Source organism: Notamacropus eugenii, chromosome 5, assembly GCF_028372415.1.
Source record: "Notamacropus eugenii isolate mMacEug1 chromosome 5, mMacEug1.pri_v2, whole genome shotgun sequence".
Lineage (NCBI taxonomy): Eukaryota > Metazoa > Chordata > Mammalia > Diprotodontia > Macropodidae > Notamacropus > Notamacropus eugenii.
The window spans coordinates 417,874,329-417,889,141 of NC_092876.1; the positions used below are offsets into that span (position 1 = coordinate 417,874,329).

A 14,813-nucleotide genomic window follows, 5' to 3' on the forward strand; every position below is an offset into this window, starting at 1 on the left:
CTATTTCCTCAGCTGTAACATAAGGGGTTTGGACTAGGTAAACTCTGAGGTTCTTTTTTGCTCTAACCATATGATCCTGTGATCCGTGCATATGTTAATTTCATACATGATTCCTTGATGTGGGTATAACCCCAGAAAGTGATCCTCTGATTGCTTTCAATGAAGGCATTTAAACATGGAAAAGCCATGGTGTTTTGCCAAAAAATTCTCAAAGGTGTTCATGCCTGTCATAGAGGATGTTCTAGGAAGAGTTCAAATGGAAGAGGGAATCAAAGAGAAAAATAATCAAACAAAAATCTAAATGGATGTAGGATGCCTGTTATTTAGATGATAAGATGCAATTAGATGGGCCATCTGAGTTTAATTCTTGAATGAATGAATGCATGAATGAATGAATGAATGAATGAATGAATGAAAAAGCATTTATTAAGTGCTTACTGTGTGTCAGGGACTGCTGAGCCCTCAGGGTCCGAGTACAAGTAATCAAGCTAGGCCTTGTTCTCAAGAAGCTTAAATTCTAATGGGGAGGAGGAGGAAGGAAGGAGAGACTGAACAAGAACAAAAACAGGGAACTGTGAAAGGTATGCATATGGAGGTGTGGTTTGGAAATGGCTGGAAAGAGAAATTTGGAGGCCTGGCTCTGGGTAAATTAAGGCAAAAAAAGAAAAGAAATCAAGGGTAGAGTTCAGTATATTTATCTTAGATAGAAAAGTATGGGCCAGGCCTAACTTAGCGTGGTCAAGTGGTTCACATTTGGTGTTGAAATGAAATGAGTCCCTTATAGACCAGTCTGGCAGTTAAACAGAAGATTTATTAATTAATAGAGTAGAAAGGATATTCAGCAAGGATCTCCTCAGTGAGGCAAGATTTCCATACCATGTGGCCTCTCTTCCAGCTTTCATTTTCTTCCCCACTGGAAATTTGAATTCTCCCCCTGGGACCACCCTGGGCTCTGATAAGTGGGCTTTTGCCTGGACTCAGGATTTTACCTCACCTCTTGGCTATCTCTATACCACGCCACTTCATGTGTACCACTTCCCTTATGCTTTGCTCCACTCCTTTATGTGTTGTCCTCCCTTTTTAGAATATCAACTTTTTGAGGGCAGGAACTGTCTTGTTTACTTGTATTTGTATCCCCCACCACTTAGTGCAGTGCCTGCCTGGCACAGGAGGTGCTTAATAAATGTGGACTCTTTCTGTCTTTCTTTGTCTCTGCCTCTTTCCCTTTCTTCTTCCTTTCTTCCTCTTTCTCCCTGTTTCTTTTTTCCCTTTGTGTTTTCAGATGCTTCCCACAGTGTATTGCAGTAAGGTATCTTAATGGTCTCCTAAATGCCATATTAAGCATCCCACGTGGATAATTCAGAATAGTTCTCGGAGAGTTCCTACATTAGCAGTCTCTGTGGAAGGTCCAGGCTTACCACAGGTGGTGGAATCAAGATTACCTCCAAATACAAAGTTAGGCCAGTTCAATAGATGACATTTTATCATATTTATCATTTTGGGCATATGTTCTTAAATATCCTGGGGACATATCTCTAGTTGTCAAATGACACCCCCTTCAGTGACACCCCCTCTTGGGTTATGTGGGATATAGAATTAGTAGCATAGTAACCATTGAATGTGAAGATTCCTTGTTGGGGCCTGTGGTCTCCTTCCTCTGCAAAACCCTTTTCCTTCTTCAAATTTCAAAATTCAAATTTCCAGTGGGAAAGAATATGAAGGCTGGAAGGGAGACCACATGATATGGAAATCTTGCCCCACTGAGGAGATGCTTGCTGAATATCCTTTCTACTCTATTAATTAAGTCATTTGGATCCAATTCTGCCAATTAACACAAAATGTTGTAGACCAGGTCTGGTTCAGTTTTGGGACTGAAATGAAATGAGATGCTGATAGAGTAGTTAATTGTTAACAGAAACATGAAATGGATGTTTGGCAGGGAAACAACATTGATTCGCTTGGACATAGATTGTCTGCTTTTTCATTTGCTATGCTGATGTCAGTAATAGTCAGTAAGCATTTATTATGTGCCAGGCACCATGTGCTAAGGGCTGGGGATACAAATAAGAAACAGTCCTTGACCTCGAGGAGTTTACCATCTAATGGGGGATGACAGTATGCAAAAGAAGCTGAAACGCTAGGGGTGAGAGGGTATGCCAGAGGGGACCTGGAGAGGGGCATGCAATCAGAGCAGCTTATGGAAAATAAAGAAAAATAGAAACTTCTGAACACAATTAAGGGAAGGCTTTGGGAAAAAGTTTATTACTCTGCCTTTCAGCCCTCCATTTAGAGGGGTGAGGCAACTGAGGGTACTCAGAAGGTATTGCCTATCAAAGCTGGATCAATCTCCATACTGACAAGATTTTAGGTGATGAGATTATCCTGGGGAAGGTGTGATATTCCAGGAGTTGAAACCAACTGATGGAAAATGAAATGAAAGCAGCTGATGGGAAATGAAGATATAATACAATTAACATTTATTAAAGTGCCTACTATGTGTCAGGTACTGTGCTCAGCGCTGGAGATACAAATAAGAAAAAGAAATTCTGCTGTCTAGGAACTAGCTGGAAAGCAGGGGGAGTATTATGTTCTGTGGATTTGAAACCAGTGGAACTGCAGATGGAAAGAGGGGGGTAAGCTGGAAAGTTCAGGTCCCAACCCTCTCCAAGAAAAACTTTGGGAGGTGCTGTAACCTGGGTATAAATATATGTCAAAAAGATGTCTCTCAACACCTTTTTCTTTCCCCCCACCTCACCCCAAATAACTTGCCAGTAGCTCATCTCTAACTTCTATGTCCAAAATGTTAAGGGCAAAAATTAAACTAAGAAATGAATATTTGCTAATAGAACAGGACTAGGAAAGATGGTTTTATCCAGGCTACCTCCTTTTTAGTAGTGACTTTTTTCTCTTATTAAGTACTATGCATTTTAACTGTAGCCTCTAGGAAGAAATGTCTCTGCTTTTGTTGTCTGACTCAGAGGATTGGTGTTAGTGTTGAGAATTCTACACCAAGCAGGAGGATAGCAGATGTATATGCTAGGAATTCCATTATGGGAAATATTTTTTGGGGATAAGCATTTCTAAAAATGATACTATGTTGCCAATCCCACTCTCCACCTATGCGTGACTGATCCTGTTGCTTTTATGCCTTAGAGGTGGCATGTTATGTGTTGGTTGAACCTTTTGAAAACTTTATCAAGATCCTTGTGTTAGACCTTTCTCATTGTTTATGATACTAGAAACCTGGGTTAGTATATTGGAGAGATTTCTTGGTTTTTCATTCAGGACAGTCCTCTCTTTCCTTCCAAACCACTGTACTTCTCCTTCCCCATGTCAGAAACCTCTTTATTTTTGACTTAGAAAAATTGTGGGGAATTTTGCAGAGTCTGGCTTAATCAAGACTTTTGTAGACCCTTAAGCCTAGTCTGTTGAAGTCAGTCTTTTGTAGGTACTTATTTCTTGAAGAAGTGGTATAAAACTTCTCTTTTTCTTAAGCTCAATGTCATAACTTTTACTCATACAGAATAAATTTAGCTTTAGAAGTGAGCATTTAGCCCAGTGTACGTATGATACTTATAAAATCAATAGCCCTTAAAGCTGTGTAATTATAATGACCAAACTTGGACCTGGAAAAGATGAGAATCTACATCTTCCTCTTTTATTGGAGAGGTGGGAAACTGTGAGTGTGGACTCAGTTGGCATGTTGTTTAATTGCTTTTTTCCTTTGTTTTTGTTATGTGGAATGGCTTGGTGGGTGGGAGAACAGTATATTCAGAAAGAAAGAGTAAGTTTTAGAGGAAAACTAAACTTAGTTTTTATACATGTTGAGCTTGAGATCCTTATGGGACATGGAGTTAGAGACATTCAGGAGTTAATTAGAAATCTCATTTAGGAGCTCAGGATTGGAGACAGGTGTGGGAGTTAACTGACTAGAAGTAATCATTAAAGTCAGAGGAGTAGCAAAATCCCAGAGAGAGAGGATGTAGAGAGAGAAGAAACTGAAGAAAAAAGAGGTGCTGGTGAGAGCAGGAAAAGTCAGGTTGAGGGGAAAAATTGGAAAAGTATAAGAGTCATAGAAGTTAGGAGGAAGATACATTCATTAAAAAGAAGAAGAATCGCTTAACGATGCTGTGAGGAAAAAATGGGTAGTAGATTCCCTCTCTTGGCTGCTCTCTGGATCTCTTCTACTCTGTCCCACCTCTTCATTTCAAATTCTCACTCCAGTCTTGGAGTTCACATATTGGAAATACCCTCTGACTCTATGGCTTCTTTCTCTCATTGGATGGCTCTTCCCAGAGCCCCCATTTAATGAAGGCACCTAGACCAGCTATATCTCATTCTTCTCCTGTCTTTATACTGAACTTCCTCTACCATGTCTTCATTAGGGGTACCTTTTCACCTTCCTTTTTTTGTGTTGTCTCCTATGAGAATGTAAATTCTTTGAGAGAATTTTTTATTTGTAGGGCTACATGTGTTTGTATTCCCAAAACTTAGCACAATGCCTGGCACGCGATTGGTTGGTTGGTTGTTGTCCTTCATGCTTGAAGAGGACCAAATGACATCATCCTGCTGGGGTCAAGGGGCAGTGTGTCTGACTGTGGCTGATCAAACCAATACAAACTCGGAAGGCTGTACCACAGGTACAGACACAAATAGTCCATATGAACATTTGGAGTGGAAATGTCGCTAAATTTGCATGTCTCTTGTTTCTTTTGACCTCCTGTAATTATGCTTTGCTGTTTGATGTGGGCACGCCATGCCAGCGTCTAATCTGGCACATGATAAGTACTTAATAAATACTTGTTGACTGATAGTTGATTGACTAGTAGATTCGCATATAGGCTGTTTTTCCAGATGGAAAGACCTGAGTGTGTTTAGTAAGAAGGAACCATTGGAGAAGGATGATCCAGTAGGAAAAACCACCAATGGTGGTTATAGCAGGGTCTTGAAAAGGAGGAGACTTGGGACATAGAGGAGTTAGCTTTTATCTGTAGCACCATATCCTTCTTTGAATCAGAAGGAAGAAAGGAACAAATGGGTGACTGACTACACAGGGAAGATGTGAAATGAAGAGGGAATTGAAGGGTTTCAATCTCATCAGGAAAGAAGAGGTCAAGTTCACAAGTTAAAAATTGTGGGGGTGGGTGAGCAGAGTGAGATTAAGGACTGAGGAGACAGTATTTATTATAAGCACTGTGGCTGATTTGATCAGGAGTTGAAAGATGAGTGGAAGGATTTTTGAGCAGCATTGGTGGTTTAGCTGAGATTAAATAGGGTGAATTTATAGTGGATGATACATAACATGTTGCTGTTAGAGCTGAGAGTAGGCAAAATAGAAATCCTTGTAGAGTGAAAAAATGCAGGGATATATATATATATATATGTACACACACACACATATATATGACATATGTGATACACACACATATATGTAGGTAAAACACTTAAACATAATATATTAACTTCACTGGTATAGGTTAAAGCCCATCCTCAACTTCTTTCGTCTTTTTTCGCTCTCCATCTGTAGCCACCAACCCCCTTCTTAATGCTTCCACCCAGAGATCTTGTAAGCATCTCAAACTTAATATGTGCCAGGTGGAACTCATTAATCAATCAATCAATCAATAAACATTTATTTAGTGGCTGTTATGTACCAGGCACTGTGCTAAATGCTGGAGATACAAAATGGCAAAAGATAGTCTCTACGCTTAAGGAGCTTTCCATCTAATGGGGGAGAGAAAATGCAAACAAATATATACAAACAAGCTACATGCAGGATAAATAGGAAATAATTAACAGAGGGAAGGCACTGGAATTAGGAGAGGTTAGTTGAGACTTAAAGGAATATCAGGGGGTCAGTAGTTGGAGCAGAGCAGGTAGGCATGGGGGAGGATGAGGAGAGAGGATGCTCAGTAGTGAGAGACAGAGTATCTTGTTTGTGGAACAGCCAGGAGGCCAGCATCACTGGATTAAAGAGTACATGTTTTTGATTAAGGTGTAAAAAGACTGAAAGGGTAGGAGGAGAGAGGAGGCAGGCAGGGCCACCTGCAGGCTATTGCAGTAATCCAGGTTTAAAGTGATGAGGACCTGTACTCAAGTGATGGCAGTGTCAGAGGATAGAAGGGGGTATATTTGAGACTTGTTGCAAAGGAGAAATGTTCAGGTCTGGGCACCAGACTGGATGGTGGCAAGGGAGAAATAGTGAGAAATCCAGGATGCAAGTGTGAGGGACTGGGAAGATGGTATTGCCCTATACAGTAATAGGGAAGGTGAGGAGGGGAGTTTAGGGGGGAAAATACAATGAGTTCTATTTTAGATGTGTTGAATTTAAGATATGTACTGAACATACACTTTGAGATGACTGTAAGTCAGTTAGAGATGTAAGATTAGGGGTTAGCAGAGAGATTGGAAATTTGAGAATCATCAGCATAGAGATGGTAGTTAAATCTGTGGAAGCAAATGAGATCAACAAGTGAGGCAGTATAGAAGTGAAAAGGCCCAGGGCGGAACCCTGAGGGACCCCCTTAGAGCATATGATCTGGAGGAGGATCTAGCAGAGGAGACAGAGAAGGAGAAGTTGGATAGGTATGAGAAAAACCAAGGGAGCATGGTATCCTGAAAATCTAGAGAGAAGAGATTGTTGAGGAGGAGAAAATGATCAACAGGGTCAAAGACTGCAAAGAGGTCAAGAGGAATGAAGACTATGAAAAGGTTATTGGATTTGGCAACTAAAAGATCACTGGTAATTTTGGAGAGAGCAGTTTTGGTGGAAAGATAAGGTCAGAGACCAAATTGTAAGGGATTAAGAAGAGAGTCACGAGAGAAAGTGGAGGCCTTTTTGAGTGTAGATACAAAGGGTAGAAGAGCTATAGGATGATAATTAGCAGGGATGTAAAGATCCAGTGAGGGTTTTTCCAGGGTTAGGGAGACATGGGCATGTTTGTCAGCAGTAGAAAATGAGCCAGTAGAGAATGAAAATAAATGAAAGATTGGGGATAACTGAGGGGTCAATCTGTTGGAGGAGATGGTATGGAGTGGGATTACTTGAGCAAGTAGAAGGGTTAACTTTGGTAAGGAGTGAGATCATTTCCTCAGGTGAGACAGAAGTGAAGGAGATAGTGGCAGAAGGTACTTGAGTGATAAGAGATGAGGTAGATGGGACAAGAAGGAGCTCATGGTAGGTAAATGACTTTAAGCTGAGAGGGTGGAGGTGGGGAGGGGGAGTCATGGGAAGTTTGAGGAGAGATGAAAAGGTTTGGAAGTGATAGTTGACTAGGGAAGGAGAGAGTAGGATAGCCTAGTAACAGTAAACATCCATTTGAGGTTGTGTAACGTAAATTTGTAGTTTACACAAATTATGAGTCATAATGGTTGCATTATTTTCTCCACCTTTATTCAGCAGCACTTGTGTAGGAGTGAAGGCCATGAATGGTGGGAGTGATCCAAAACTGAGGCTTCCTTGGGCGTAATAGAAGATATGATAAAGGGGCCATGGATTCAAGCAAGGAAGACAGTGTAGAGTTGAATTGATTCACCAAGGAGTCAAGATGGGCAGAAGAGGAGAGAATGGCAAGTGAGGAGGAAATGACCTGAGAGAGAGTTGAGGGTTCAAGGGATTGGAAGTTACTGTGCAGATGAAAAGAAGGATTTTATTAGGAAAGGCAGAGGGAGGGGTGAAAAACCAATAGATTATGGTTCTATAACAGGATTTCAGGATTCAGGAACATAGAGGTAGTATATTTATGGAAGATGGCAAGATAAAGCGTAAGATTATCTTTGTGTGTGACTGAAGTTAGGTGGGGAGTGGTTAGGTTGAAGAACTGAGTGGTTAAGGCATTTAAGGGAAAATCAGTATATATGTTGAAAGGCAGGAGTTGGGGAGGAGAGAAAATTTATAAGCTAGATATCAGACTCATTGAGGAAGGAGGGTCATCTGTGGGTTTGTAGCCAACAGCCACCAGGATTTTGATTGGCTGGTAGATAGTAGTATGAACCTTAAAGGAAGAGAGGTTACTGAGTGATAGAGAAAGTTGGAGAAGCTGAAAATGCCAATGGGGAACATGGAGCATTTTAACTCTCCCATCTTGACTAGTGAGCTGAAGAGAATGAGTGAAGGAACTGCTAGTAGAGCCAGTAGATGGAAGGAGTAGGAAAGGAAAAGATTTAAGGTGAAGAAAAGTTTGTTGCCTATAGAACAGGCATTCCAGAGGGGGCACTATGGACAGGCTTGGTGGAGTTAGAATGCAACTTTGGGATAGGAGAATTAAGGGGGGTTGGAAAGGAGGAATCAGGTGGCAGGAGGTATGGAATGGGGTTTGGATATTGATCTATAGGAGTTTAGAGTCAGTGAGATGTGTATAGTATGAAGAGGTATGAAAATGTTCATCAATGAATGGAGAGCACCATTCCTCTACTCTCACAGAAAATGTGCAGCAGATGAGAGGTCTAAATTCCAAGGGAGGGTTGCTCTTCTTTACTCTGGAGGATCTCCACATCCCACTTGGGAGATTGGATTGACAGCAGGAGACAGAAGATGCTTTTTGCCAGTAGAGATAGAAGTGATTGCTTTCGATCGTTTATATGACCATTAACCTGGTTCAGGCCGATCATCACCTTTCACTTGGACTATTCCAAAAGCTTTCTCTATTTTTCTTCCATTTATTTCATATTCTGAACTTAACAAAAACCAAGTTAAATGAATATTCCATTTATAATGAGAATTGTAATGCAGAACAGAGAAAATTGTACACAAAATTGTTAGTTTCTCAACTGGAACTTTTTTTTTTTAAGTGTGTTAAATTAAATATGGAACTTTTGAATTCCTGTGTTTTTTGTGGTTTCTTCTCATCTCCCTTCTGTTTAATTTTCATTTTGGGGAAAGAGGTTCCTATTCTTAACCCCACATTTCCTTTCTTCCCCTCCCCCCCCAAAAAACAAACAAAGCTCTTGTAACAAATATGTAAAATTAATCAAAACAGATTTCCATATTGGCTACATCCTAAAACTGTATGCCTCACTGTGCAACTTGAGTTCATCTGACAGGAGGCTGGTAGTATGTACTTCACTAACAATAATGTGCAATTGTGGTTGGTCATTAAATTGATCAAAGTTCTTAAGTATTTTAAAATAGTTTTTCTTCAGTTAATGTTGTTATAGTACCAATTGTTCTCTTGGCTTCTCTTTACTTTGTTTCAGTTCATATAAGTTTCCCCATGTTTCTCTGAAATCATTTTTCCTTAAATTTCTTATGGTTCAGTAATATTCCATTATATTCATCATTCAGTCATTCCCCAAAGGATGGGTACATTTTGATGGGACAGAGCTTTAAAAACATCACAAAATTAAAAACTCGGAATATTTTCAGGTCTTCAGTAATTAAGAGTACATTAGTAGTATTACCTGGATGGTTTTGATATTATTTAAGACAGAAGTCTGTCTGATTTTATTCATTTCCCTTACCAGGGTTTAAGTTTAAGTACTGTGAAAGTAATTATCAGTTAGTTAAAAGACTGTGTCCCTCTCCTTCTCCAATCCCACCCCCCCAAGTTTTGTGGCTCTTTTACCTTTTTTTTTTAAATGGTAATGCTAACTATACTAACTGCCTTCTGGGAGCATCTGATTCTTTAGACACTGGATATACATGATTGGTTGCTGGAACAAAAGTGAGAACATTTGAATAGTATAGATCTCACTAATAATACTGTGATTTTTTTCTACGAAGTGTAGAAGCTTCCTGTCAAGAAAAGGTCATGACTATTGTGTATGACATGTTTGGAACTCTACAGGAAATTTTGTTGTTATTCTAAGTAAACAAAAAAGATAGATGGAGTCAGACTGGAGAGGAATTTAAATGTCAGACTTGCTAGAACATTTTGGTTTTTAGTCCTAGAAGCAATTGGGAGTTACTAAAGACTTGGGCAGAGGGGTGACATGGTCAAACTGGTGCATTTTGACAGCTGTGTGGAAGAGAGAGGTTAGTTTTTAGAAGCTGGTAGATGTTCTTGCAGCCAACCCTGGCAATTACTTTCGTTCATAGTACTTAAACGTAAAACACGATGGGGGAAATGAATAAAAACAGATGACTCCTGCTTTAAAACAATTTCACAACAATCCACATGATATCACTTGCCTAAGCTTAGAAATTCCATCAGTGAATAAGGACCAGAAATGAATTTCCTAATGTTCATTTAATCGCCAAAAGCCTGAAGATGTTCTGAGTTTTAGTCTGTAATGTTTCTCAATCTGCGTCTATTGAGTAGGAACAGCAAAGGAAGGTCTTGGCAGAACAGAAGTGCTATATCCTTGATGTTCAGGTTAAATGATAGATAGCCTAAGTACACAGACGTGGCCCCGCATGTGGCCCCCCCACAATTCTGAGTACAGCCAAAACCAGAAGAAAATGCAGCTGGGAAATATTTAACAAAATAAGTAAAAATATAGTAAAACATAGATAATATTAGACTTAAAAACTAACAGTATGCAGCTTGGTTCAGTCTCGTGGTCCCTTGAGGTCGATGCCATTTTGGTTGTTGCTGCTGAGTTGTTTTCCTTGTTTCTGACACTTAATAGCTTTGTGATCTATAGTTTAGTTCTCTCATTTGTAAAACAAAGAATTCTGACTCAGTGGCCACTGAGGCCTCTTTTCATTGACTATCCTATGATTATAATGTATAATAATCACAGGGAGTGCAATTTTTAAATATTATCTACAGTGTATAAATCTTGTTCTGGTTTTTATTCAGTATCACCTCATTCTGAGTTGAAGTGACCTTTTTCAATTTTTCTGTCCTTTAATATCTCATAGTACTTTGTACCTCACTCATACTCTCATTTGCCTTTGTTCAATAATCCTCTGATTATCATTGGCCACTAAGGAATATAATAGGGAGATGTTTGCTTAATAAAAGTCTTTGCCACTGTCATGGAGAATATCCAGTTGTTCAGCCATGTCCAACTTGTGTCCGACTCATATCTGACTCTTTGTGACCCCATTGGGGTTTTCTTGGCAAAGATACTGGAGTGGTTTGCCATTTCCTTCTCTAGCTCCTTTTACAGATGAAAAATCTGATGCAAACAGGGCTAAGTGACTTGCCCAGGGTCACACAGCTAGGAAGTGTCTGATAGAGGTTTGAACTCAGAAAGATCCTTTTCCTGATTCCAGGCCCAACATTCTATCCACTTTGCCATCTTGCTACTCTGGAACATCTAGTACAGATATGAAAAAGAAAAGGAACTCTGTTGATAGTAAGGTTCTGTACTTGGTACTGTTTTCAGATGGCATTGTGCTGACTGCATCAAGCTCCAGAGGCCCCAGAGCCTCTTCAATGAGATCCGTGAGATTGACCTGATAATCCCCGTAGGAAATATCAAATGGCTGAAGAATCTCTATTGCTTAGATTATGAACTGCATTTTAATAGGCCACCTTTGAGTTAAGTCCATCAGTACTCACATCTTAAAATAAACATACTGAAAATTAATGAAGTTCACATAGAATTGAACTGATAGAAGAGAAGGCTGTACAATTTGGGAATTTGTACTTTCAGTCATCCCTAGATGCTCTTTGATTCAAAACCCCATGTTTTTAAAACCAGTATTCTCTTGGTACTGTTATTTAGATAGTTGTAGTTCAGTTTCTAAAGAGTCAGATGGGAGTAGCTAAATGGCGCAGTAGGATAGAGCACTGAGTCAGGAGGACCGGAGCTCAAATGTGGCCTCAGACAATTGACACTTAAGAGCTGCACGACTCTGGGCAAGTCACTTAACCCTGATTGCCTCCAAAAAAACAAAAACAAAACAAGATTGAAATGGCAGGTGATCCAAAGGAAAATCAACCAGTTTGTGTTGGATGCCAGTAGACTATAGCATATTGCCAGCAATTGCTTTTATTTATTAGAAGTGGCATGAAAGTTATTATCAAGGAAGTATATGGTCAGTAAAGGAGATAACTCTAACACTAAAAGCAACTTAAATGTTAAAAAAAATCTAAAGGAAAATCTTCAGTGTATTGGGGAGTTCCTCTGTGGAAGACATATGGATACAACTTATATGAGATTGAAAAGTATGCATAGGTTACAAATGGAACTGGTGGAGGAAATGCCTATTTGACTGAATTTTGTAAATTCTACTGATGTCTTAAAGAATGATAGTTATTTGAAAATGTGTCTGGTTCCTACTTGATTTTAAAGAGCTGTTTTTGTTATTATTGCCAATTTTTATCTCCAATACCTAGCACATGCTCTCCTTATATAGTAGGTGCTTAATAAATTTGTTGAATTGAAATGATTTAGATCTTTTCATTTCTTCCTTTTAATACAGAAAGTTCGCGTTTCCTTTATGCAGTGGCTTGCTAGAAATGTGGATCCTGAAGGAGTAATGACTTTCAGCAAGTTGACCCTTAAATTTGTTTCATCCTATAAACCAGAATTGGAAGTAACTCCATCTCAAGTGCCAGTTGTCACTGCAACAGAGGAATTTGCCTCAGAACATTTTAACCTGGAAATCTATCAAAAAAATTTGCAGACAAAGCAACTAGGAAAAGTAGTTCTGTTTGCTGAAGTGACTTCATCCACAATGAGTCTTCTAGATGGGTAAGCTTTTGGACAAAAATTCATTAGAAAAGAGTCTGAATAAAAGATTTATATAGTGTGATGTTAATTAATGCTTTCAACTAAGTTTTAAAAAACATGATTTGTAGAACAAGGAAAGAGAGCCCTCCATTTCAGAAGAATGTAGCAGTGGTTGGAAAAGTAAATTTCATCTTAAGGCTTCAGCAAGGTTTATATTTTTAAGAATCGGTGGTTGTGGCTCTGTTGACGCTCTCTTTGTATAAGGCTTCTTAGAATGGTCTCTAAAAAAATGAATTACTGTCAAAGAAGAATCTAAGAAGTAGAATTTATTCTCTAGGCGATTTCTTCTCCTTTTGTGCTGTCTTGCTTTGAGATATTTTGCAGAAGTATTTAGAATAGCACTTTTATGTGATGTCTAAGATGTGTTTAATCAAGATAAAAGCAGAATTTTGCATTTTTAAACCTGTTTTCTACTATGTTCCTCTCTAATTTTCATTTTTTCAACACTCTAACCATTTTTGGATATTTGAGCACTGACTTCCATTGGCAGGTTACTCCTCTCAACCCCCTATTTCATGGACTTTGGTTAGAGGTTAAAAGTATAAAACAGATGAAAAACTTTTTTTACCTAGCTTAATTAGCAAAACTTGCTGCTGCGTGATGATGAGTATTAAGAGTGTGCCTGGCTGAAGCACTGTTAGTTCAGGTTCCATGTTGGGATAAAGTCAGGCGCTTGCAGGTCATTCCACAGTTAATAAAAGGTTTACTTAGCCATAGCGTAGTAGGGGTATTCAGTCAGGATACACTTAGATTGGGTAAGATAAAACCTCTTTCACTTCTTTTGAAACAGGGATCAGTCAGCAGATCAGGGTGTTGTGACTAGCATAGCTTTAATAAAAGTACTGCCAAGTCTAAAGGGTCCCAATATCTCCCTCTCCCAGTCTTGCATATAGGTAGATCTTTTTATGCTTTTTATGTGACCACAAAGCCATGTCAACTTGGCCAGAGGCTAACAGGAAGCTGAGTCAGTTAAAAGAGACAAATACTTGGGATATGTGTCACTTTTTAGGGAAAAACTAACCTAAACCATATATAGCAGGAATACCCGACAAGGGAGAAGGAAGAAGAAAACTGATAGATGTTGGTCCTATCACAATGAGACATAATTTAGTAGACTTCACCTGTAGTGTAATAGTGATCTAGCGAATGAGCAGACTCTCAACTTGGGAAGATGACATCTACACTTGGAAGACACTTTCTGATTGTGATGACATATGAGAGAAGTTCATTTATGGACATTCTGAAAGTGATTCAGTTTGGCCTACTGTGTGGTACCCAGTTTTTCCATTGGCGTAACCAGAATATAATGTCAGTGTTTTCAAAAGGGTCTGAGACTTTTTGCTTCCACTTCTGTTCCCCTTCCTCTTTTTCTTAGCTTTCTGTAATCTGGCTTCCAACCTCATCATTCAACTGAAATTGCTTTCTCCATAGTTACCAATGATTTCTTAATCACCAAATCTAGTGGCCTTTTTTTCCCAAATGGACTTTTCTCAGTCCTCATCCTTTTTGACCTGTCTGCAGCTCAAACTCTTCTCCTTTAGGTTTTCACAGCACTACTCTCTCCTAATTTTCCTCCCACTTATCTGATCAATCCTCCTTAATTGTCTTTGTTGGATTTTCATCCAAGTGACATTCTCTAAACACATGTATTTGCCAAGGCTCTTGCTTAGACCCTTTGCTCTTCTTGCTTTGTACCAATTCATTTTAGTGATCTCTTCAGCTCCCATGGATTTAATTATCATTTCAGTGCAGATAATTTGCAAACATTTTTTCTAGCCCTAATTTCTGTCCTGCACTTTAATCTTATATCTTCAGCTGCCTATTGGACATTTCAAACTGCATAGACATTTTTAAACTCAACATGTCCAAAACAGAACTCATTATCTTCTTATCTTTCCTCTCCCCCCCCCACCTGTGCCCTCTTCCTGACTTTCCTATTATTGTTATCAAAGGCACCAGTGTTCTCCCAACCATTCATGCTTCCAGGCTTCCAACCTAGTTGTTATGCTCAACATCTCACTCTCTTTCACCTCCCCGTCCTCCCTCACACCCCCCCAGCCCCCTGCATGCAATCAATTGCTAAGTCCTGTCATTTCTACCTTTATAACGTTTCTTGTATATGGCCCCTTCTTTCCTCAGACCCTAGTACTATCCTGATGCAGATCTTCATCACCTCATGTAGCAAT

At 39.3% G+C, this 14,813-nt stretch overlaps 1 protein-coding gene across 1 annotated transcript in view; it reads left to right on the forward strand.

The window, feature by feature from the left end:
• HLCS (holocarboxylase synthetase) overlaps positions 1–14,813 on the forward strand; it is a 241,572-nt gene that overhangs the window by 73,250 nt on the left and 153,509 nt on the right. Inside the window, exon 6 of the mRNA XM_072614909.1 lies at positions 12,317–12,588. Within this exon, the coding sequence (XP_072471010.1) occupies positions 12,317–12,588 (272 nt within the window). The remainder of the gene's footprint in view (positions 1–12,316; positions 12,589–14,813) is intronic.